Consider the following 26,899-nt stretch of genomic DNA (forward strand, 5'->3'; position numbering starts at 1 on the left):
AATTTTAACCTTTATTTGGTATAACAGCTGCATATTTTTGTTTTTAAAATGAGCGCCAAAATTAATGTTTTTGAATTTTTCCGCGCGATGGCGCCACTTAACAATTCTAATGACGTCACTAGCATTGAAAATTCTAAAACATTTAATTAAATATATTTAATAAAACAACTGTATTTTTTTGTATTTAAAACTGACAGCGTCAAAATTAGTATTTCTTCATTTTGCCGTGCAGTGGCGCCACTTAACAATTCTAATGACGTCATTAGCATTAAAGATTCTAAAATACCGAATTAAATATATTTAATAAAACGTATGTATCTTTTTATTTAAAAAAAAATTGATAGTGCCAAAATTGATGTTTCTAAATTTTGCCGTGAGATGGCGCCACTTAGAAATTCTAATGACGTCATTAATTACCCGGGAAATTCAAATATTTAAAAATATTTTTTTTTTTAATTTTTAAACTTATAAATTAATAATAAAATATAATAATATATAATAAAATAATAATTAATAATAATAATTAATTGATTAATTAATAATAATAATTAATTAATTAATAATAATAATTAATTAATTAATAATAATAATTAATAAAATAATAATTAATAATAAAATATAATAAAATCACAAAAGATTAAACTATAAAAGTAATTTATGAATATTACAAGTAAAAAAAATTAATGCACTGAATTTGAATAGTCTTACAGAGTAATGCAATTTAATAATAATCATAAAGCCAGTAATTAAATATAATAACAATGATAAGAGTAATTATGGACGATAGTAAAAAGGCTAACATCGAGTTTTCATTATGATTAATGGATAAATATTATAAGCACGCAAACGATTCATGGTTTACACGCCTGCAAAATAGAGGACACGCGGAAAAGGCATTAACTTACCCAAGAAGTTTATGATAAATAATTTATTACAATAATAAGTTTATCGGATCTGATAAAAATTCATCACTTAGCATTTGACATTAAATTATTTCTAGGAAATTAATGTATTTTATTTAATTTTTACCCTCTGAATTATTCCAGAGAAATATTCTTGTAAAATTCACAAGTTGAATCTTTAAATAAGGAGTTGATTTATGAAAATTTGTTTTATATTATTATTATAATTCCCCGTTTTCTATTTTTTCCTTTTTGCGGAAAAAAAGACCTGACACAGTCGGAGTATGTGTAATATTTAATCCGTGTGTGTTTGACTTGAGATGAGTGTCAGTGGCGGCTGACAGCGGTATGAAATGTTTCGAAAAAATAAAACAACGTCCAGTTGAGTTAACTATTGAACCCTGTGGAGCCTCTGGTCTAGAGTCTGGAGATGAAAGTGCGACAATAAACTCCACTGTAAATAAAACGTGGATGTCAGAATTATTTACGCTATTTTTTTTCATAAAAACTTAGTTTTTTATAATTTTAGTGAGTTTTTTAGTGACCCAACTTACCCCGGATCCTTAAAAAACTTCGTAGAGTAGTAAAAGCACTGAAATAAAGAATTTGAGCTTTGGTTGACGAAAATCGGTCGATAATATCCGGAAACAGTCATTTTTTACAAAAAATTAATTTTTTTCTCCTGACCATCTTACCCCAGGGTCCTCAGAATCGCCTGAAATTTTGTAATGACCTAGAGACAGTTAATATACGTTTATTTACAAAGTTGCGTCGAAATCGGCCAAGTAGTTTCTGAGATATCGCCATTTCAATTTTAAGTATTATTAAACTTACGAGTCGCGGGTTCGAATCCCGGCAAAGTATTTTTTTTTCATACCACCCAGATCCTTTCTATTTATATTTATATTTCCCTATAGAAACTTTATTTTTTATGATTTTAGTGAGTTTTTTAGTGACCCAACTTACCCCGGATCCTTAAAAAACTTCATAGAGTACTAAAAGTACTAAAATAAAGAATTTAAGCTTTGGTTGACGAAAATCGGTCGATAATATCCGGAATTACAGTCAGTTTTTACAAAAAATTAATTATTTAAATAAAAATCTGTGATTATCAATAAAAATTAAAAAAAAAAAATATTATAATTATTCTTTAGTTTTATTTTTATAAAACTTTAAAAGTTATTTTTCAATTCAACTACTTTAGGATTCTGCATATAAATCACACCAGGACGCTTTGGGATCACGAATAAATCATACTTTTCACGCTTGCCTTTCCTTTGTCGGTCTAAGTGAGCTTTAAATAAAAAAAAAAAAAAATAAAAAAACAGACTAAAAAATACCCCAAAGAATATGCTTTGTTTGTCTATTCAAATCGCTGAACGTCAGATAAAACGACGGGGCATTTTTTTTATAAATCCTTTCTTTTAGTCCGAGCACGTTCGACCGTATGAATATATATTGATAAATTAATAATTACAAAATAAAATTTTTTTTTTTTAATTTAAAATAGACAAGCTTTTAAATGACACCTTAAAAATTTAGTTAAAAAATTTTTTTAGCGCTTAAAAAAAAAAGAATTCCAAAAAAAAAAAAATTAATATTCTGGTCACACTGAAGGCTTAATTAATTTATTTTTTTAAAATTTATATTTAATTAAATATGTTAATGAGCTGGAGCAGATGCATGCGTGTACAGAGAGAGTAACACGTCTGTGTAATAAATATAAATAATATATATAAAAGAACGGAGTTATAATAATAATAATAACAAAGTAATAAAAAGGTAGGAAGGAAGAAAGAATTAAAGAAATGAGGGTGAACGTTTTTTTCAGATGGAAGCCAGTGGCCCATTTTAATTACAACTTCACTTATCCACGCTCTTTTTTATTCTTTGTTTTAATTTTTTTTTTTGGAGTATACAAAAACGTTGGGATAAATAACTTTTTATTTTCCGAAAAATTATTTTCTTTTACTTATTAATTTACTTTTGTTCATTCATTAGGAAAATAAGTTTATTATTTTATAATCAATTTTACAGAGCGGTCTGTTGGGGAAAAAAAAAAAAAAAAAAAAAAACTTTGCCGAGATTCGAACCCGCGACTCATAAGTTTAATAATAAAAATTAAAAATGGCAATATCTCGGAAATTACTCAGCTGATTTTGACGCAACTTTGTAAATAAATGTATATTAACTGCTCCTGGGTCTCCACAAAATTATTGACATTTTTAAAGATATAAGCTCACCCTGATATTAAACTCATCGAGACCTTTCATTCGAATACCCACATCAATTTTTCATATATTTTATATATTTATATATATTATATATATGTATATATGAATAATATATCAAAAATGCATGTGGGTATTCAAATGAAAGCTCTTGATAAATGTAACATCAGAATGAGCTTATATCTTAAAAAATATGATAAGTTGACAAAATATAATATAATTTATAAATTATTGACATTTTTAAAGATGTAAGCTCACCCTGATATTACACTCATCGAGACCTTTCATTTGAATACCCACATCAATTTTTCATATATTTTATATATATTATATATATCACATATATGTATATATGGAAAATATATCAAAAATGCATGTGGGTACTCAAATAAAAGCTCTTGATGAGTATAACATCAGGATGAGCTTATGTCTTTAAAATATATATTATATATAGGTATATATGAAAAATATATCAAAAATGCATGTGGGTGCTCAAATGAAAGCTTTTAATAAGTGTACCATCAAAATGAGCTTATATCTTAAAAATCATCAATATTTAAAAAAGTACAGTTCAATTCAACAAAATTCATTATTTAAATTTTATTTATTTATAATTCACAAATTTCTTAGTAAATTTAATCCAAATTTCAATTAATAAATTTTCTTACTCTCTTAATTATTCAAAAATAATTAATTTTCAAGTCATAAATTCTTTTATACTAATTGCAATTAAATAAATTAATTTCCTAAAATCAACTGACTGCAGATCTTATTTCATTAATAGTATCTAATTAATTTAAATCTACTTTATAATTAATTTTTTAATTCAGATATTTAACATCTTACTATAAAATTTATAGATAATATTCTAGAATTTACTAAATAAATAAGTAAATAAATAAAATTCCTGACCTAGATATAATTACACTTATCTAAAGCCAATATATTGATTAATAATATATCAACAGATTTAAATTGAAAAACAATTTATTTACACTGATAAAATAAATACAATAAATAAAATTACTTTCCACGACTAGATAAGTTCCTTAAGATAAAAAAAAATAAAATAATAAAAAATTGTAATAAGAGGGGACGAAGGAGCTAAATCATAAATATTTAGTGAGAACATCAATAACCTGACGTACAAGCAGTAATATCCGCACTGGTAGTTTCCTTGTAAATATCGCGGGTAGCGGGTACGCTACGATAAATTTTACCCGATACTCAACGATCACTCTACGCCGGTTCTCTAAGCACTAACATGCTTTTAATGAGTTTCCTGTGTGTACTTTTGGCTCCACACTCAACACTCAACACTTTGGCACTCGGTGTATAGATACAGAAGATACCTTGAGTACTGTACTGGGTACTGGGTATGCTGGGTGTATTCATGTCATGTCCGTCGCTAACTTGAGGATGCTTCAGTTAGTTTTTTTCGGATATTAGTTTGAAACTTTTTTTATGGACGTGGTTTTTATGGGAAAATATTAATATAAATAGAAAGTATTCTGGGGAAAAAAAAAAAAAAAAAACTTTTCCGGTATTCGAACCCGCGACTTATAAGTTTAATAATACTTAAATTTGAAATGGCGATATCTCAGAAACTACTCGGCCGATTTCGACGCAACTTTGTAAATGAACGTATATTAACTGCCCCTAGATCCTTACAAAATTTCAGGCGATTCTGAGGACCTTGGGGTAAGATGGTCAGGGGAAAAAAATTAATTTTTTGTAAAAAATTACTGTAATTCCGGATATTATCGACCGATTTTCGTCAACCAAAGCTTAAATTCTTTACTTTAGTGCTTTTAGTACTTTATGAAGTTTTTTAGGGATCCGGGGTAAGTTGGGTCACTAAAAAACTCACTAAAATCATAAAAAATAAAGTTTTTATAGGGAAATATAAATATAAATAGAAAGTATCCGGGTGGTATGAAAAAAAAATACTTTGCCGGGATTCGAACCCGCGACTTATAAGTTTAATAATACTTCAATTTGAAATGGCGATATCTCAGAAACTACTTGGCCGATTTCGACGCAACTTTGTAAATAAACTTATATCAACTGCTCCTAGGTCCTTACAAAATTTCAGGCGATTCTGAGGACCCTGGGGTAAGATGGTCAGGGGAGAAAAATTAATTTGTTGTAAAAAATGACTATATTTCCGGATGTTATCAGACGATTTTCGTTAACCAAAGCTTAGATTCTTTATTTTAGTGCTTTTAGTACTCTCTGAAGTTTTTTAACGGATCTGGGGTTAATTGGGTCACTAAACTCATAAAAAACAACTATAATATTGCAGTTTTCGATATTTTCTTTTTCTAATTTAATTTCTAAAGAAAAATACAAAATATAGTAATTAAATAAATAATTTTATATTCAAAACTCGTAACTTTTAAAGTTTCTGGTCAAGCATCAGTAGTTAGTATACGTAATTTAATTTTATGAGTTAGAAGGGGTTTTATTATTATATAAGAGACTCTGTGAAGAATAAAAAGAACTTTAGGTAAAACTTTTTGTTACGTGACAGCGTTCTCTAAATTGTGTAATTTAATTGCCAAGAAAGTGAGGGGAAGTGGGTGGTAGTGGGGAAAAAAAGGAAATTATCATTCGAAATTTGGCTTTTTTTTTTTAGAGTATCATTATCGGTATAAGTACGAGTGTATATACAAAATATAAACTTCTCGAAACTTTTAACGAGAATTTGTAAGGGCTCCCACTTCCGCTTCAACTATCGATTTCACTTTTACTTCAAAACTTATTACGAAAAATTATTGGATTTGTCTGTAATAATAATAATATATATGAAACTGTGTAAATATCTTTGATTAAAGTATCTGGTTATTTTTTCGGTTGAGTAATAAAATATTTTATTCTTAATTTAGTTAAGTAACATTAAGTAATTAAATAATTTTCTTATGTAATTATTTTAACATGTTTCACGCTTCAGTTTTATTTAATGTCATTATCTTAAGTGATTCTCCCTTTTTTTCTGCTCACACACGTATTTTTTACCAAATTATCGCAAAAATTCTCTAGAAGCCACCGGAGCGTCCTATATGTTACCAAAAAGTAATCCTTAAAAATATCAAGCATCCTTTGATATTTTTCTAAATTTACGGTTGCATATCCTTGTCAAGATCTTAAAGAACCTAAAAATCGAAATATTTATTTTTTTGCATAAATTGCACACCCCAAAAATCCTTTTTAAAAATCTTAAAAAAATAAAAAATTTAGTAATAAAAAATTACAAAACATTTTTAACTTAATTATCGCAAAATTTTTTTAAATGCCACCAGAGGCTTCTATATAGTACCAAAAATTAATCCTTAAAAATATTAGGCATCCTTAAATATTTTTTTTAATTTCGGGTTGCATATCCTTGTCAAGACTTTGAAGAATGTAAAAATCGCAATATTTATGTCCTTGAAAAAATTGCATACCCCAAAAATCAACTATAAAAATCTTAAAAAACAAAAAATTTATTAATAAAAAATTACAAGACATTTTTAACTTAATTATTGCCAAAAATTCTCTAAAAGCCCCAGAGGCTACTATACATATAGTACCATAAAGTAATCCTTAAAAATATCAGGCATCCTTAAATATTTTTCGAAATTTTGGGTTGCATATCCTTGTTAAGACATTGAAGATCCTTAAAATCACAATATTTATGTCCTTGGTCAAATTGCACACCCCAAAAATCAACATAAAAAATAACAAGACATTTTAAAATAAAATAAGACATCTTGGCTATGAAAAGACAGTTGTAAGATAATAAAAGAGTCCTTACATGCCTAGTAAAAAAATACCTTACCATTCGAAGTTTCCACTAAACTGACAAGGCAGACATAAACGATAACAATACTCCGGGTAGTTTCCGACTTTTAATTCAATCGGATGACAGTGAAATGAATGATAAAGTTTTGAATAAAATAAAATGTCCCCGTCTGCGTTTAAGAAATAAGAGAATATTAAAATATAAACTTTTCGACAAGTATTCATTCCAACTTTCTTCTCTTGGACAATTGTCATATTCATCTTGGAATTAATTCGCGCCACTGATCTGAATTCTCAAGTTTAATTTTCTGTGAGTACAATTTACGATAAAAATGAACAGTGGATTTGAATTGTGGATGAAATTCCGCGTGAAATGAGTACCCACACGCCCTAATTCGCTTTTTGTGGTCATATATGATCACATGACGTCATATGACCACATATGACGTCATATGATCCCATATAACGTCATATGATCCCATATGACGTCACATATCTGACCTTTTTCGACCTGTGAGGGAACATAGGCATGTGGGTACTCGTTTTAAAGGTCTTGACGAGCTGTTTCACGTGACCTCAACAATTTCGAGGTGAAAAAATATCCCACGGAGAATTTAGCTGAGATAGCCAATCAGCTAGATTGGGAAATTGCCAATCAACTTTTCCGATATTCAATTAAGCTAAAAATGAATATCTTTATTTTTTATAGTTTTTCTTGTGAAAGATTGAATTTTTTAGTATCATGTATGCTTTATCTAATGTGGTTGCATGACATGGAATCGAGGTTCCATCCCGTCTCAGGTACCGTTGCTCGGAGATAGCTCCGAGGTTGTAAAACACTGTGCTTTAGGGTTTATGAGACCGTTTTACAACCCCCTGTTTATACAGCTCACCGGATGTGTCCGTCGAAGCGTCTTGCTTCTCCAGGTCTCCATTGTCTTCATCCAAGGGTGGGTGTGGGTGGTGGGTGAAATCTCTTCACTCCTCGGCTCTCTTTGGTCTACTCATGTCTTTCGCTATAACAAGAACTTCAAGTTAGTTACACCGTCAGACATTTTGGACGCCAGGATTGAATTTTCCTCTAACAAGATGACTCATGAATACGTGACATGATTATCATTATCGTGAACTGTTTTTACCTACCATTTTACGGCGGTTAAGCTTCTTAATTCTGAGATGACAATTACTTGGAAAGAGGTGAGGAAAAAAATTTTTTGGAAGGAGGGGAAAAAAGCTTGAAGGACAAGCTTTCAGATGGTGCCAAAATTTTTTGGATAAAAAATTTTTAAGATACTTTTCAAAGCTTCTAAAATTTTCCAAAAATTGCGTAACCTATTAAAGGAATTTTTGATTTTTCTTTTTAAAGCTCTGTAACTTGGGTTCTAATAATCGAAAAAATTTTTTTGAAAATGAAAAATGAAGCTTAAAGCACAAGCTTTGATATGGTACTGAGTTCGTTTTGATAAAAAATTTTCAAGACACTTTTCAAAGCTTCGAAAATTTTCCAAAAATTGACCAAGCTATTGAAGGAATTTTGGATTTTTTTTTTAAAGCTTTGTAACTTAAGTTCAAATTATCGGAAAAATTTTTTAAAAAATGGAAAATAAAGCTTGAAGAACAAGCTTTCAGATGGTATGAAGTTTATTTCGATAAAAAATTTTTAAGACACTTTTCAAAGCTCCTAAAATTTTCCAAAAATTGACCAAGCTATTGAAGGAATTTTATATCTTCATTTTTGAAGCTCTGTAACTTTGGTTCTAACTATTGGAAATATTTTTTAAAAAATGGAAAATAAAGCTTGAAAAACAAGCTTTAAAATGGCACCAAATTTGTTTAATTAAAAAATTTCCAAGATACTTTTCAGGGCTTCTGTCATCATCTTAAGCAAGAATTTTGAAATAAAAGTCCTGAAAATTACAGTCAGGATATATTTTATAGCAAGACGAAGCCGAGTAGGAGCAAGTTCTTCAAGCACGGAAGTCCCTCACGCAACAGCGCTGGTACTAGTTTTTGTTCTAGCCTGAGATCGGAGGCTTTTTGCTCAACTTTTTCCCGATTCGAAAAATTCAGTCGCGTAATGGTAATAGTTATGGCGAGGAGGTGGGAGGAAGAAAGAGAGGGTAGAAGATGTATGGGTGGCTTCAAATCGTGGATCAAAGCGGAAGCGGCATAAGAAGGAAGCGGAAGTTACTTACGTGTGTGCATGAGATGTATACTCGAGTTGTTTAAGCACTTTCTAGGTACGTACCTAAATTCGAGCTGAGTATTCACGTATCGACGTTTGCTGCGTTTGTTAAACTACCCTACCCAGGCTAAGGAGGGCAATAAATTTTAAAAAAGCGGTGATACGCGAGCCGTTTCTATAGATAAGCCGCTAACTTACTGCCAAGGAATCCCTCGATAAATTTCTTTTTAAATAGTTACCGCTTTTATGGCCCCTAATTATTATTACTACTTTTCATAATTACTTTAATTATCGATTCTTCAAGCCTCATTCCTCAAACTACAAAACCAGTGTTCTAGATTACTCAGGTGGAAATTATTTAATTAGATAATGGCTGGTCATGCTTAAAAAAAAAGGAATTTTTAATTTAGAGCCTCTGAAAAATAACTAAAAAATTTTTTATTAGATGAAACTTGCTACTGAAAGCTTGTTCTTTAAGCTTCATTTTTCATTTTTTAAAAAATTTTTCCGATAATTAGAAAAAAAGTTACAGAGCTTTGAAAATTATTATAAGAAATTCCTTTAATACCTTGATTAATTTTTGGAAAATTTCAGAAGCTTTGCAAACTGTCTTAAAAATTTTTAATTCAAACAAACTTGGTACCATCTAAAAGCTTATTCTTCAAGCTTCATTTTCCATTTTCAAAAAAAATTTTCCGATAATTAGAACCCAAGTTACACAGCTTTGAAAATGAAGATAAATAATTCTTTTATTAGCTTGCGTAATTTTTGGAAAATTTTAGAAGCTTTGAAAAGTGGCTTAAAATTTTTTTATCGAAACAAACTTGGTGCCATTTGAAAGCTTGCTCTTCAAGCTTTATTTTCCCTTTTCAAAAAATTTTTCCGATAATTAGAACTCAAGTTACAGATCATATGATAATATATATGAAAAATTGATGTGGGTATTTAAATGAAAGCTTTTGATGAGTGTAACATCGGAATGAGCTTATATCTTTAAAAATGTCAATAGTTCACAAAATACAAGGTCATTTCTTAATTATGTACGGTTACAAAATATTATTTACTCGTTTAATAATATAGATTAATCCATAAAAATCTCAGCCATCCTGGAATATTTTTTGGAAAATTGAGTTGCATATCATTGGCTAGACTTTGCAGAATTGGTAAATAACAATATTTATGTGATTAAAGAAATTGCACACCCCCAATATTGAAATATGTCGAAGGGTAATTACCCGAGGATTATTCAACGATTCTGAGGAACACTGAGCCCTCGTCTTACAAAGAGCATTATACAACGTGTGCATATTTATTAAAAAGTTTTCAGACTCGGAAGTTGTTTTCATGCATTAAATCTGTGCGCTAAAGTCGACAAACTATCGCGAATTTGTACGTATGGAAAAAAATAGCGGGAAGAGAGAAAGGGGAGGTCACAGTTATAGTTCGGGCTATTTGAATAACGCAGACGATGGTAATGAGAATGCAAATGCCCGTACGCCAGTTCACCCCTCCCCTTCTTCTCCCCCTCCTTCCTCTTCCACACTCCGGGTTTTCTTCGTTTCTTTGCAGTCGCGACCTATGAAGCTTTGTAAAATGGCATACAGAACAATGAGATTTTAAACAAAACCAGTATACACCCCGGCTGCCACCCTGTATTTAAATTCCGCGGAATTTTTAAGTTAATGCCGCCAAATTATTGAAATGGCGCCCAACGCTAAGGTTATCAAGGAATTTCGAGGCTGTATAACTTGGAAAAGAGAGGGGGTGAAAAACTTTTTTGGGTGGGAGAATGAAGCTTGAAGAACAAGCTTTCAGATGGTATCAAGCTTGTTTTGATAAAATATTTTTAAGACACTTTTCAAAGCTCCTTGAATTTTCCAAAAATTAAGTAACCCGTTAAAAGAATTTCGGATTTATTTTTTCAAAGTTTTTTAACTTGGGTTTTGAATTTTCGGAAAAATTTTTTAAAAATGGAAAATAAAGCTTAAAGAATAAGCTTTCAGATGATACCAAGTTTGTTTCAATAAAAAATTTTTCAGACAATTTTCAGAGCTTCTAAAATTTTCCAAAATTTGACCAAGATATTAAAGGAATTTTTTATCTTCATTTTCAAAGCTGAGTAACTTGTGTTCTAATTATTGGAAAATTTTGTTTGAAAATGGAAAATGAAGCTTGAAAATTAAGTTTTCAGCTGGCATCTAGCTCGTTATGATAAAAAATTTTTAAGACGGTTTTCAAAGGTCCTAAAATTTTCCAAAAATTGATCAAGCTATTGAAGGAATTTTTTATCTTAATTTTCAGAGGTATGTAACTTGGGTTATAATTATGGGAAAATTTTTTAAAAAAATGAAAAATAAAGCTTGAAGAACTAGCTTTCAGATATCATTAAGCTTGTCTTGATAAAAAAATTTTAAGACACTTTTCAAAGCTCCTAAAATTTTCCAAAAATTGACCAAGCTATTGAAGGAATTTTTGATTTTACTTTTAAAAGCTCTGTAACTTGGGTACCAATTATCAGAAAAATTTTTTAACAAATGAAAAAAAAAGCTTAAAGATCAAGCTTTTAAATGAGCTTATATCTTTAAAAACGTCAATAGTTAAGAAAGTACAGTGCAAATTAACAAAAGTCATTATTTAATATAGCAAAAATTTTATCAAGATTGCTAATTTTCCCTTATCAATTTTTCGCGCAAAGCGGATTGACGGAATGTAAAAAAAAATTTATCCTTTGTACTAAAAATGAAATACCCAGATAATTTCAGCATTGTTAATAATCCCTCGTGTAAAACAAAAAGCTCATCTGAAAATGACTATCCAGAGAAATTGAATTCTCTAATTACACAAAATTGCTGAGGAACAAAAACAAAATTAAAATCAAAGCTTAATTATATGTGGGGTATATAGAATAGCGGATAGAGTTGTTGGCATGACCGCTGAGATTAAATCTGCTTTCAACACAAAGCCCCTATGTGCATTAGGGAAACGTTGGACCCAGGTACGTTAAATATAATTTGATTGTGGAATTCAAGTGCCAGTTGATTGGCGGGGTATTTCTATTGATGTCCACAATCTACAAACCATACACATATACTATACATACGTGCAATTTGTTATATATGACACACTGATCCCAACTTGAATTTAACTCTAAGCTCACAATAATTCCACAATAACTCGCTTGGAACCTTTCTATGATTCCATTTTATGGAAGAAGAATTGGCGGGAAAAAGAGAAAGGGGTAGAGCGCTAACTAATCCCAGCTAGAAATAATCCTCGCGTATTTTTATCGGATTAGATCAGATTTTATCTAACCTTTTTTTTTTATTATTGGATTTTTCCAGGTCCGAAATGGATGTGTGACTAATCCGTTGAGGATGCAATTGGGGCCAAAAAAACGACGATGATGTGGACAACTTGGCCACGAACCAGACGAAAGAGTCATGTTAATACAACAGTACTATGGAAAAATCCTTTCAACTTTGGTTATTGTTTTATAATAATCCTGGCAGCAATGTCGCCAAAAGAAGCCGCTAAAAGTGCAATTGGAACTACCCAGTGTCCGTCTCCAGAGCTTATTCCCGGCTGTCCTTGCTACAATTTCGAAGACGGCCTATTTTTAGAATGCAACGGAGCCACGGAGAATTCACTGAGAGCCGCCTTGACTGCAGTAGCAACTCTTACGAGCCCCAAAGGTGAGTTTAAATTGGAAAAAACAAGTTTTAGCAGCATCTAGGGTTGATGAGTCATTGCAGGAACTCCTTAATCTCGGGCTGTAATTGAGATATCGAGATGAACTACGGCTCGTTGGAAAGCTTGAAGACCCCAAAAGACGTAGTTTTGAGTCACGAGTCAAGATTCTTAAGTTAACGGGGTTAGATGGGCCGGGAAGTACATTGGGGAAAATTGTGCTAATTTTGGGCGCTACGTTTTAGGCTATAATTTCGCGGGAAAATTTTTTAGCGACTCGGGACAAAGTTTTTTAGAAAGCTTAAGGTTCTAGAAGACGTATTTCAAGGTCCCGAGTTGATATTATTAAGTTAACGGGGTTAGATGGGTCAGGAAGTATATTGGGGAAAATTGTGCTAATTTTGGGCGCTATGTTTTTGGCTGTAATTTTTTAGGGAAAATTTTTTAACGAATCGGGGGCAAGTTTTCTGAAAAGGTGAGGATTTTCCCTATCTTCTAAAGTGTTTTAAAAATTTTTTAGAGTTTGTAAAAGCTGAGTTATAATAGTTTTTGTAAAAAGTACCTTTTTTGGGTGGTCAGCTTTTTAGGATCAATATTTGCGGTGTTAAAAACGATAGTAAAGCTGTTTAATGATAAGCGGATTATGAGATACACATTTAAAATGATTTTTTATTTTTGATATGATAATCCTGGAAAAGCTACGAGTTATAGGAATTATGGTAATTTTATTTATGGACGTATTAGAGAATAAAAAAGGTAAAGCAGACGTCAATCATCCTCGCTTATCTCTATCATCACAAGTACAACTTTTATTTAAATATCCTTAAAACAAAAAGGTTAAAAATGTGAACTCAAAGGACGTTGGGTCACATGGAATTCTATCTTCAAAGCTTATAAAACCCACACGAACCCCTCCTGGGTTCCTTAAAGCCAAACCACAAGCCACAGAAACCACTAAAGCCACCCGATATACTTTTCACTCAGCTACTCCACTCTGATCGATAACACCTTCTTATAATCAACAAACCCTATTCCCAATTTCTGTTCCAGAAGCCGTGGTCCAGTCTCTGAGCATCTACGAATTAGACCGGAAAGTAGACGAGCTGAAGCCCAGCATCTTTCCCTCCGGAACTCAAATCAGGCACCTCCAGATTTCGCACTCAAGTATCCGAGAAGTTGCCGAAGATTCCTTCACTAAATTCAACAACTCGCTCACTTCTCTAGGATTAGTTTCAGCACGGCTGCAACAGGTTCCACACAAGGCCCTGGCAAGCTTAACCCAGCTGACAACCTTGGATTTAGAGTCTAACCACATCCACGACCTGCCAGCTCACTCCTTCACCAAGCTGTCCCTCCAGAAGCTGAACCTAAAAGGCAACCAAATTCAGAAGATAGCTGAGCACGCGTTCTCAGGCCTGGAAGCTTCCTTAACTGACCTTGACCTAGCTGAGAACAAGATCAGGATCTTTCCTATGACCGCTCTGAGGAACCTAGAGCACCTGGTGTCCCTCCGACTGTCCTGGAACGAAGTTTCGCAGCTTCCTGAAGACGGCTACTCAAGATTAGACGCCTTGAACTTCTTGGACCTCAGCAGCAACAACTTCGACAAGATCCCGCTGAACTGCTTCCGTTGCTGTCCTTTGTTACGAACACTCTCGCTTTACTTAAACGCAGTTGAGCTGGTTGATAAAGACGCCTTTATTTCCTTAATAGACCTAGAATCCATCGACATTTCTCACAACAAGATAGTTTTCCTGGATATAGCTACCTTCAGAGCGAACCAGAAGCTCAGGTCGATTGATTTAAGCCACAACCACATCCACTACATCCACGGAGTCTTCTCCAGGCTGCCTGAACTAAAGGAACTCTTCCTGGCAGACAACAACATCCTGGAGATGTCAGCGGATACTTTTGCAGGAAGCGGAAATCTTCAGGTGATCTACCTCCAGCACAACGCCATCAGGAAGGTTGATTCCCGAAGCCTGGCAAGCTTGAAGCAGCTGACCCAACTTCACCTCACTGCTAACTTCATCAGTAAACTCCCCAAGGACTTCCTTCAGCACACTGAGAACCTCCTGACCTTGTCATTAGACGAAAACAACATCCGGGAACTAGAAGTTGGGACTTTTGGGCGTACTAAGCACCTTCGGGAGCTCAGGCTGCAAGATAACCAGATTACAGAGGTCAAAAGGGGAGTTTTCGCTCCCCTTCCTGAACTCCAGGAGCTCCACCTCCAGAACAACGCGATCACTGACATGGAAACTGGAGCTTTGAAGACCCTCCACAGCCTCCAGCATGTTAACCTCCAAGGGAACCTTTTGGCAGTCTTAGGAGATATTTTCCAAGTTTCAGATGATAGAATTGAAGACGACAGGCCTGGAAGCTCGCTTATATCTATCCAGTTGGATAATAATGGGCTAGGAGTCCTCCATAATGACTCTTTAAGAGGACAATCTTCGGTTAGGATTATGTGGCTGGGCCACAATAGGCTCACCAGGCTCCAAGCTCCTCTATTCCGTGATCTCTTGTTGGTAGAAAGGCTTTACCTTACCAACAATTCAATCTCCAGGATTGAAGACACTACCTTCCAACCGATGCAGGCCCTGAAGTTCCTGGAACTTAGTATGAACCGCCTGAGCCATGTCACCGTCAAGACGTTCTCAGAACTTCATGAATTAGAAGAATTGTACCTCCAAGACAACGGACTGAGGAAGTTCGACCCGTTTGCGCTAACAGCCCTGAAAAGGTTGAGGATCCTGGATCTTGCAAACAACCACCTGAATGTCTTGCATTCAATGATCTTCCAGGAAGGGCTGCCAATCAGAACTCTGAACCTCCGGAACTGTTCTGTGAGCTTGATAGAATCAGGTGCGTTCAGAGGTTTGAACAATTTGTACGAGCTAAATTTAGAGTACAATCACCTTACTGCGAATGCGCTAGATCGCCTGGACATTCCGGGGCTTAGAGTGCTTAAAATCTCCAACAACAACTTCTCCCAAGTCAATGGTGAGTCTCTGGACGGGTTGCCGTCGTTGCAGCAGCTGGCTATGGAGTCTACGTCGATACATCGAATGCCTCCTGAACTGTTTGCCAAGAACAAGAACTTGGTGAAGCTTTTGCTAGGCACCAATTTACTTAGGTCCCTTCCTGGAAGCTTGTTCCTAGGTTTGGAGTCGCTCAGAGAAGTAAAGCTTGATGGGAACCGGTTCCAGGAGCCTCCTTATGAAGTATTCCTCAATGCGACGTCGATAGAATTCTTGTCGCTTGCTCACAATGTTATTTCTCACGTAGACGCAACGCGTCTTAGTGGACTAACGAACCTAAGAGAGCTAGATTTAAGAAACAACCGGATTATGACGTTGTCTGGATTCGCTACGGCGAACTTCTCAAGGTTAATATCCATTGACCTGAGCTACAACCACTTAACAGCCCTCCCGGAGAATTTTTTCATCCACTCTGTCCAATTGAGAAAGATTGAGCTAGCTGGCAACAAATTCCGGCAAATTCCAAGCGTAGCTTTAGGAGAACGCAACATCCCAAACCTAAATTGGCTGAATATGACCAGCAATCCACTGACCAGGGTCCACGAGTTTCCTTCCTTAGAAACTCACTACCCCGCATTGCAGGAGATCCACATCTCAAGGACAAACCTGACGATCATCACCAGCCAGGATTTCGACGCGTTTCCAGTCCTGCTCCATCTTTTCGTAACAGCCAACGCAGTCGCCCGAATTGCTCAAGGAGCCTTCAAGAAGCTGCCAATGTTGGTAACTCTAGACCTCAGCGTCAATGAATTAGAACTACTGCCTCAAGAACGACTCAGAGGTCTAGAACACCTTAAATTGTTAAACCTGACCCGGAACAGGTTGAAGGAACTCGAAGACTTCCCAGCTGACTCCAAAAGTCTGCAGGTTCTAGACCTGTCCTTCAACCAGATCACCCACATTGGTGGTAACACCTTCCGGTACCTTGCAAATCTAGAAGAACTACACCTCCATGGGAATTGGGTGTCCAGGATCAGCAGTGATGCTTTCAAGATGATGAAGAAGCTACAGCTGCTGGACCTCAGCCGGAATTACCTAGCAAACCTGCCGCTGAGCGCGCTCAGGCCTTTGGAGACCCAGATTAGGACTCTTAGAGCCGAAGGTAAGTTTCTTCAATATTCTAGGTTGCCTTTGTTAGATTTTATCATTGGTTTGATTGTAGAAAACCCCCTGCATTGTGGATGCGAGTCCCAGGAGCTGTGGGAGTGGCTCAGAGATCACCAGAAGCTGGTTGTTGGTGAGGAAACCAGGGAGGTTGTAGCTGGGAGCAATGTACGTCGAGGCATGATCAATGATGGAGAATCCCAAGGATTGCTAAGGTGTGAGCAGCCACCAGAGCTTCGAGGGTTGGTGTTCTTGGAATTGGATCCTCATGCTTTCTGCTCAACTCCTTTGGTTCAGAAGATTAGCACCCAGGATATTCAACCTTTCTCTGCTTCAATTGTTTGGCAGAGTCGCAATCATACTGGGCTTCATGGGTATCAGGTTGTCTTTAGAAACCTGGATTCGCCTGATGAGGTAAGTTCTAGATCATTTTTTAGATGATGATGATAATGATGATGATGGTGATGATTTGTTGCAGATCCGAAGCAAGATTTTGGGTCCAACTGCAAGACAATTAAGGCTGCCCAAACTGCTGGCCAACACCCGGTACCTGGTCTGCATCCGAGGGCTTGGAAATTGGGCACCAGAAGACTACTCATCGTCAGCATCACTATCATCGTCGATCATCACCAAGAATAGCAACGATTCTGACGAAATCTTGTTCGACGTCCTGACGTCGCTACCATCAGAGATGCTGGACTCTACGGTGAGCCAATGCCAGGAGATGAAAACCCTGGAGGCGCCTTCAGCAGTTGTGATCAGTGATGGAGCACCTATCAGTGATCCTAGCGGCGTCAGCAGTATCTTGACCAGAAGACTGGGTCTGATCGTCGGGTGCTGCATGGGGTTCGTCGTCTTCATACTCCTCGTCTCCGTTTTGGGCTACTTGAAGGTCAAAAAACAGAGAGAGGCGGTGAAGCGCGACCAACAACCTGTACCACCAGAGTATATCTCTTATAGACACTTCAGTATTCAAAGTGGTGACGCCGCAAGAGCTGTTACTCCTGGTAATGTTACTACTGATATTACCGCGGTTACTGCGACGATCACTGCGACGAGCGTCACTGCTACCAATAAGGACAATTCCGGGTATGTTAACAACGTTGTTACTGGTGCTACTAATCTTAATGTATAGCGACGAGCTAATGGTTCCCGGCTGGCAGACACCAGGACTGACGTCACCAACGTTTAAATCCGGGACCATCATCACAAATCACGTTGCCCTCCAGATTTTATGTTAGTTAGGCTGAATGGGGAATATTGACCAATTTATTTAGGGTACGTCGCAAGATTAAGCTACCGTGGAACCAGTTGGCGTCCAGTTGGTTGTCAAATCTGACGTCGTTCCAAAATTTGGTAGCTTAAAACTTTTTTCGGTGCTAGACGGCTAAATCTGATGAAAAGCAGCGTCAGATTTTGTCGAATTGCGAGCCATACGGCATAATCTGACGTTTTTCTAAGCTTTGGTAGCTTAAAACTTATTTCGGTGCTAGACGTCCAAGTCAGATTTAGTCAAATAATCGAGCTAGACGATATTATCTTATATACTTTGACGTTATTGTTGCTCCGGGTGCCAATTAAGTGAAATTTTGAAAACTAGATTCGATGCACGACGTCATAATCTCGTAATAATTGCGAGTTTTAATAATCTGACGCGAGTTCTTAAAGTTTGAGTGAATAGGTTCGCTGCCAGACGTTAAATCTGATGAAATATGACGTAAACAATAGACTTGACGTCAACTAGACAATATTTAGGTCAATGTTTTGGTGCTAGACATTATAATCTGACGGACTATTGATTCGGGTGCCAATTAACTGAAGTATTGAAGACTAGGTTTGATGTGCGACGTTATAATCTGACGAAAATAGCAAGTTTTACTAATCTGACGCTAGTTTATGACGTTTTAGTCAATAGAATTGATAACAGAAGTCTAAACCTGATGAAAAGTGACGGAATTATGAACATTTAAGATGTTAGACGTCCAAATCTGACGCTTATATTGTACTGGACGTTAAATAGGCAAGATTTAGGCCAAAATTTCGGTGATAGATGTCATAATCTAATGAAAATTGCAATTTTTACTAATCTGACGCTAGTTTTTGACTTTTAAATCAATAGAATCACTAACAGAGTTCAAATCTGACGTCAAATTTGAACTTTACTTTGAATAGGCAAGATTTAGGCCAAAATTTCGGTGCTAGACGTCATAATCTAGTAAAAATTGCAATTTTTACTAATCTGACGTCAGTTTTTGACGTTTTATTCAATAGAATCGATAACAGACGTTCAAATCTCACGAAAATTGCAAGATTCACTAATTTGACGCTAAATTTTTAAGGTTCTGTTCAATAGAATCGTTGTCAGACATCCAAATCTGAAGAAAAATGACGTAATTATGAACATTTACGATGTTAGACGTCCAAATCTGACGTTAATATTGTACTGGACGTTGAATAGGCAAGATTTAGGTCAAAATTTCGGTGCTAGACGTCGTAATCTGACAAAATATGATTTATACATGAAACTGGGCGCCAATTGAGAAAATTTTGGGTCAGAATTTCGTTGCTAGACGTCATAATCTGACGTCAGATCCTAAAAATCAGTTGTTGGGCGCCAAATTTAGTTGGTAGGTGTCGTAAATTAGCAGACACGGGCAGTATTGACGACTTGGGTGCCCTTAGGGGGTAAAATGGGCAACCTTAAAGGTTAAAAATATCAAAATATTTTGTAAAATATCTTGAAAAGACTTGTTGGGGGGTCGTAAAAATAAAAATTAATCACAAACGGGCAATAATAATAAAATATAAAATAAAATGAATGAACACTGGGCGCCATAATGTTTTTTTAGTGAGAATAAAAACTAAGTGTTCCAAATTTTTTATAGTTAAATTGAAAAACAAATATAAAAATTTTTTATAAATATTTTTAGCGTAAATATTTATTTAAATTTTATTATTAAATTTTAAGTTTTAAAAAAGGTGTGCGGTGTGAATTTGAATAATAAATTTTGTAGTGATTGTGGCCGACCGATAACAACTGTTTAGCGGTTTGTAACAGGTTGCGAGTATTAAATATTTTAATCTAAGTGGGGAACATTTTAATGTAAATGTGTGGGTTGCTAGTGGGTAGGGTGGGGGGTGGGGGGAAGGGGGGAGCTGGCCTAGTTATTCCAATATTTTGCTCTCTTATTCAATTATTTATATTGTTATATATATATAAAACAAATTAATGTGTAAGTATGTGAAAAATATGTGATGAATAGAAAAATGTATAAATATATTAATTAATTGAGTATGTATGTATAATTTATAAAAAAAAATAATATGTAATGTAATTAAAATAATAAACTATTGTAACTTTTTTTTAAATACGATTTTTTTTTTATTTTAGGATTTAAAGTTGATTTTTGAAGAATCTACCGGCAATACACTGATAAAAAGATTTTTCAATATTTAATAAGTGTAATTAAAAAATGACCTTGTATCTTGCAAACTAATGACATTTTTAAAGAAATAAAGTCATCTTGACATTACACTCATCGAGACCTTTCATTTGAGTACCCACATCAATTTTTCATATATTTTATATATTTATATATGTTATATATATGTATATATGAAAAATATATCAAAAATGCATGTGGGTACTCAAATTGAAAGTCTTGATGACTGTAACATCAGGATGAGCCTATATCTTTAAAAATGTCAGTTATTTAGAAATGACCTTGTATCTTGAGAAGTATTGACATTTTTAAAGATATAAGATCATCATGATGTTACACTCATCGAGACCTTTTATTTGAGTACCCACATTAATTTTTCATATATTTTATATATTATATATATGTATATATGAAAAATATATCAAAACTGACATTTTTAAAGATATAAGATCACCCCAATATTACACTCATTGAGACCTTTCATTTGAGTACCCACATGCATTTTTGATATATTTTTCATATATACATATATAAATGATATATATAAATATATAAAATATATGAAAAATGCATGTGGGTATTTAAATGAAAGGTATCGATGAGTGTAATGTTATGATGAGCTTATATCTTGAAAAATGTCAATAGTTTTTAAGATACAAGGTCATTTCTTAATTATTGACATTTTAAAAGATATAAGATCATCCTGATGTTACACTCATCAAGAGCTTTCATTTAAGTACCCACATGTATTTTTGATATATTTTTCATATATACATATATGTAATATATATAAATATATAAAATATATGAAAAATACATGTAGGTACTCAAATGAAAGGTCTTGATGAGTGTAATATCAGGATGAGCTTATATCTTTAAAAATGTCAATAGTTATCAAGATACAAGGTCATTTCTTAATTAAAAAACTTAATTAAAATTTAATAATTTTTTTCAAATAAATTTAATTATTTATAGTTAATCAATCGTTCTATCAGTGTACGTGAAAATTATAATAGATTTTTTTTTGTGAAAGTAATTTAATTTCTTAACTAATTTTTCCTTATCTCTTATAATTTTCCCGTAAAATTTATTTAAAGTTCTTAATATATATTTTATAGTCCCTATAAATTATCAAGGTTCAAAAATTGAATTTTTGACGTAGAAAAAAATTTTTCTCAAATTCCAGAAGTAAATTATCGAAAATAAAATTGAATTCTTTAAAAGAAATATCTAGTAATTTTTCCGTAAGTTACGTCATTTAAACGAAATTGAAGAAAAAGTAAAATCTTTGTGGATGTTTTAATAAAAAAAGTTAAAAAGAGATTTCGATAGAGTTTAATAAACCTCGAAGTAGGTCTCCAGGCTGGAGAATTAAGTTGAGAGGAGTAAGACAGTTGAAGAAGAGTTCAGATATCCGGACGGTTAATTTTCAATGAGATATATAGGGGGGTGGGGGGGGGGGGTTGAATCCCGCGATATTGAAAAATGTCCAAAAGAAATAAAATAAGAAAAAAAAAATGAGGAAAAAATAATCTTAGAGTTATATATTGAATTATTGAACGAGTTTTCTCTGATTACTGTCGTCAGCAGATTCTCTTCAACACTTTTTATTATTATTATTATTTTTATTATCGAGTGATAATGGATGTTTTAATTACGCGTTGTCGTGCGTATTGATTTCCGTTAATCAGGGGTTTAATTATTTTTTCCTGTTAAGATAATCATTGAATGCTGTTAATTAATCGATGGAACGGCAACAGTTGCTGTGTACTTTTAATTGATTAATTATAAACTACCGAGTGTATAATTAACTTTATTTTAACGGTGCATTCATTTTCAAGGGGTGAATTTTTAATATTGGGGTGGAAAAGTTTATTTTAATAGAGTTTTGGTGATTTTTTTAAGGTGGACTTAAGAAACATTTTTTTTTTTTTAGAAAATTTATTTTCCTATCAAAAAGATTTCTTATCATTTTTTAATAGAATTAATAATAATGGAGGTTTTACTTGTATCACTTGGGCAGTGTTTTACAAGGGAGGGTGGGGTATTATTTCTCACTTCCCTTTGTTACACTTTTTTCCCAGCTCTACTTTGTATTTACTTCCATCATTATTATCACTTCATTATACTCACTACTTCTTTTGACCCCACCCCCCTGCATGTCGGGATTTTTTCATTCCTAACACACACTTCTTAATGCGGCTGTGGACCGACTTGTGTCTTCTGTACCGCATTCACCCTGGTCCTTACCACTCGGGTATTGGAACAGAAACATGGGGAAACCACAGAGAAAACCCATGTTAGTACAGTCGGAGCTGGGTTAAGTCTACAGTGATTGATAAGAAATTCTTCTTTATCGACCACTGGAGCATTAGGCCCCTATCCTAGTGTGCAGAGATCCCTCGCGCTAGCCAACGCTGACTAGAGTGATCACTCATTCAAGTTGTTGCTTAAATGGGTGATCACCCAAGTCAGACGTGTGCCGCCCGGCTATCTCTGCCACATCCAGAGGCTGGCAACATTAACGCACATATTTTTATTTATAATCACTGAAAAATATTGGTGCGTGTCGGGATCGAACCCGGGTCCCACTCTTTCGAAAAGCGGGCACCGAACCGACCAGGCTATTGCCAGCCTCTTTTTAATAGAATTAATTTTTGACCAAGAATTTTAGGTTTAAACATTTTTGAACACTTTGTTAAATTCACTAAGCTTAGAATTGAATTTTGAATTGTAATTTTGGCTCAATGATAGGAGATATGATAAAATTGATAAGAATTTTCTCTTATAGAAGGCCGAATTTCCTATTTCACTAGAGATTCTAACATAAAATCAATTTTTGACCAAAAATTTTGAGTTTAAACTTTTTTGAACGCTTTGTTAAATCTAACAAGCTTAAGATTAAAATTCAAATTCAAATTTTGGCTTAATAACGAGATACAAATAACACAAAATTGGTAAGAAACTTTCTTGTAGACAATAAAATTTCCTATCAAAAAGTTTACTTATAATTTTTTTATAAAACCAATTTTTGACCAAAAATTTTGAGTTTAAGCATTTTTGTACACTTTGTTAAATCCAACAAGCTTAAAATTGAATTTAAAATTCAAATTTGGGCTCAATAATAGGAGGTATGATAAAATTGATAAGGATTTTTCTTATAGAAGGTCAAATTTCCTATTCCACTACACGGGAAAAAATTTCTGGGAAAATTTACGATACAACTATTGTAAAGCTGGACTATACTTTGATTACTATTAATTTTCAAATATTTTAGAAGAAAAAATACTATTTATTCATGAAAAAATACGATATTACTATTGTAAAAAGTAAGAGATGAAAATTTCCAGTGCTGCCTCTGTATCTTTCCAATAGAACTATAGCAAATTTTACAATAGTTGAATTGGAATGTTTCTCAATTAGTGTGAGTGATGGCCGTGCACAGCGCTAGACTCCGAGTTTATGTAAATGTTAAAGGATATGTGTCTTAGTTTACCTCAGATAGCGTAGAGGGAGAGTCTCTGGCTGCCAACACAGAGTTCTGGGTTCGATTCCCAGATAGCACGAAAATGTCGGTTTCTTTTTTCGATTACTGTACAGGTACCAATTAGTCCAACCTTCTATCTCTCCCTCCCTAATATTTCTTTTAAAAAAACCAACTGTGAATTTTTACAATAGTTGAATGGTAAAGTTCACAAACACATATTGTATAATTTGCTCTATAGTATTCGACTTTTTAAGACTCTTGCTTGTCTTATTTGTTGGATAAAATTTACAATAGTAGATCGTAAAAATTACTAAATAAGATGTATAGTCCACCGTTACTCTTTTATTTAGTAAAAATTACAATAGTAAATTAGTAAAAACTCCTTCAATTTTATTTCCGTGTAGAGATTCCAATATAGAATCAATTTTTGACAAAAGATTGTGAGTTTAAACATTTTTTAACATTTTGTTTAATCTACTAATCTTAAAATTGAATTTAGAATTCAAATTTTGACTCAATAATACACGGAAAGAAAATTAAAGGAGTTTTTACTATTTTACTATTGTAATTTTTACTAAATAAAATAGTAACGGTGGACTGTACTTCTCATTTAGTAATTTTTACGATCTACTATTGTAAATTTTATCCAAAACAAATAAGACTAGCAAGAGTCTTAAAAAGTCGAATACTATAGAGCAAATGTGTTTGTGAACTTTACAATTCAACTATTGTAAAAATTCACAGTTGGTTTTTTTTAAAAAGAAATATTAGGAGGGAGAGATAGAAGGTTGGACTAATTGGTACCTGTTCAGTAATCGAAAAAAGAAACCGACCTTTTCGTGCTATCTGGGAATCGAACTCAGAACTCTGTGTTGGCAGCCAGAGACTCTCCCTCTACGCTATCTGAGGTAAACTAAGACACATATCCTTTAACATTTACATAAACTCAGAGTCTAGCGCTGTGCACGGCCATCACTCACACTAATTGAGAAACATTCCAATTCAACTATTGTAAAATTTGCTATAGTTCTATTGGAAAGATACAGAGGCAGCACTGGAAATTTTCATCTCTTACTTTTTACAATAGTAATATCGTATTTTTTCATGAATAAATAGTATTTTTTCTTCTAAAATATTTGACAATTAATAGTAATAAAAGTATAGTCCAGATTTACAATAGTTGTATCGTAAATTTTCCCATAAATTTTTTCCCGTGTAGGAGATATAATAATAAGAGATATAATAAAATAGCTTTAGGAAATCGATGCTTCATTTTTAGGTAAAGAATATGTCAACCAGTCGATTGGTGATAAAAAAAAAAATTATGCGCCCTTTTACCTTTTGGCACGCGATATGATAAAATTGATAAGGATGTTTCTTATATAGGCTGAAATTTTCATCAAAAAAGTCATATCTTCAATATTTAGCCCATAATTTTAATTTTTAGGACCAAAATTGGATTTCAAGGTCAAACCAATGTTAAATAACAAAAAATGACCTTTCAACCCCTCGAAAAAAGTTTGAAAAACTAATTACAGCAATTAGCCGTATAGTATCTCGGAAAAAAAGATCCCCAATTGGAGTAGCGGTAGCGGTAATGAATGGACATAAAAGAGAGGAATGAAAAATTGGCAATCAGAGTCTCTGAGAAATCGAATTAATTAGCGAATTTAATTAAACCATCGCAATATCCGGGATTATAACGATACATTCTATCTTGTATTTATAATATAACAACTAATGAGTAATTAGGTGGATATGTGTAATAATTATCGGGCTTATGGACCCGCCAGGGTGATTAACGACTGCTATATGCGGACATCAAGTCACATTTGATGCTCGTGGTGATGATAATTGTCATTTCCGAGGTATATTTCGGTAAAGGCCCGCCAGGAGGTGGTTAACGAGAAGGTCACTCAGTAATTTCTCCTATCAATTATGCAAATCTGTATCAGCTTGTCTAGTTGTCAATCGTCTGCAGTCGGAAAAGGGGCCGCCCCAGTTACGCACGATGGGCGCCACGACAACTCTCTAAACCGGAAAATGGTCGCTCCGCTGATTGGATTGCATTGATTGTCCGTAGACGGCTCCCGGTTGCTGGGTGGTAGACAAGTTTTGTTTTTTACAACTTTTATTTGTCTTTGTTTAATTTAAAGATTGAATTTATGATTACAATTTTGTGGAAGCTATTCAATATTGGGTTTTTTTTTATTGGGTTTAATCGGGATTTATGGGTCTAGAATGGGAAAAAGAAAAATTATATGAAACCTTTTTGATAGGAAATTCTATTTAAATCTCTATAAGAAAGGTCCTTATCAATTTTATTGTATCATAGTTGATACAATATTGCGTCAAAATCGGCCGAGTAGATTCTGAGTTATCGCCATTTCAAATTTAAGTATTATTAAACTTATGAGTCGCGGGTTCGAATCCCGGCAAAGTATTTTTTTGTCATACCACCGAGATACTTTCTATTTATATTTATATTTCCCTGTAAAAACTTCATTTTTTATGATTTTAGTGAGTTTTTTAGTGACCCAACTTACCCCAGATCCTTAAAAAACTTCATAGAGCACTAAAAGCGATAAAATAAAGAATTTGAGCTTTGGATGACGAAAATCGGTCGATAATATCCGGAATTATAGTCATTTTTTACAAAAAATTAATTTTTCTCCCCTGACCATCTTACCCCAGGGTCCTCAGATTCGTCTGAAATTTTGTAAGGACCTAGGGGCAGTTAATATACATTTATTTACAAAGTTGCGTCGAAATCAGCAAAGCAGTTTCTGAGATATCACCATTTCAAATTTAAGTATTATTAAACTTATGAGTCGTGGGTTCGAATCCCGGCAAAGTATTTTTTTTTTTTCATACCACCCAAATACTTTTTATTTATATTTATACTTCCCTGTAAAAACTTCATTTTTTATGATTTTAGTGAGTTTTTTAGTGACCCAACTTACCCCAGATCCTTAAAAAACTTCATAGAGCACTAAAAGCGATAAAATAAAGAATTTGAGCTTTGGATGACGA

General features: G+C 33.6%; 1 protein-coding gene across 2 annotated transcripts in view; it reads left to right on the forward strand.

The window, feature by feature from the left end:
* Positions 1 to 19,826, forward strand: part of LOC123263494 (protein artichoke-like) — a 54,918-nt gene extending 35,092 nt beyond the window's left edge. Inside the window, exons 2-5 of one of the 2 annotated variants that reach the window (XM_044726303.1) lie at positions 12,443 to 12,793; positions 13,839 to 16,934; positions 16,995 to 17,350; positions 17,415 to 19,826. In XM_044726303.1, the coding sequence (XP_044582238.1) occupies positions 12,502 to 12,793; positions 13,839 to 16,934; positions 16,995 to 17,350; positions 17,415 to 18,071 (4,401 nt within the window). In that variant the 5' untranslated portion in view covers positions 12,443 to 12,501 and the 3' untranslated portion in view covers positions 18,072 to 19,826. Of the gene's footprint in view, positions 1 to 12,382; positions 12,794 to 13,838; positions 16,935 to 16,994; positions 17,351 to 17,414 lie in introns of those variants that run through there. The other variant, XM_044726302.1, reaches the window with a different exon arrangement.
* The last annotated feature ends 7,073 nt before the right edge of the window (positions 19,827 to 26,899 follow it).

Source organism: Cotesia glomerata, linkage group LG4 (assembly GCF_020080835.1).
Source record: "Cotesia glomerata isolate CgM1 linkage group LG4, MPM_Cglom_v2.3, whole genome shotgun sequence".
Classification (NCBI taxonomy): domain Eukaryota; kingdom Metazoa; phylum Arthropoda; class Insecta; order Hymenoptera; family Braconidae; genus Cotesia; species Cotesia glomerata.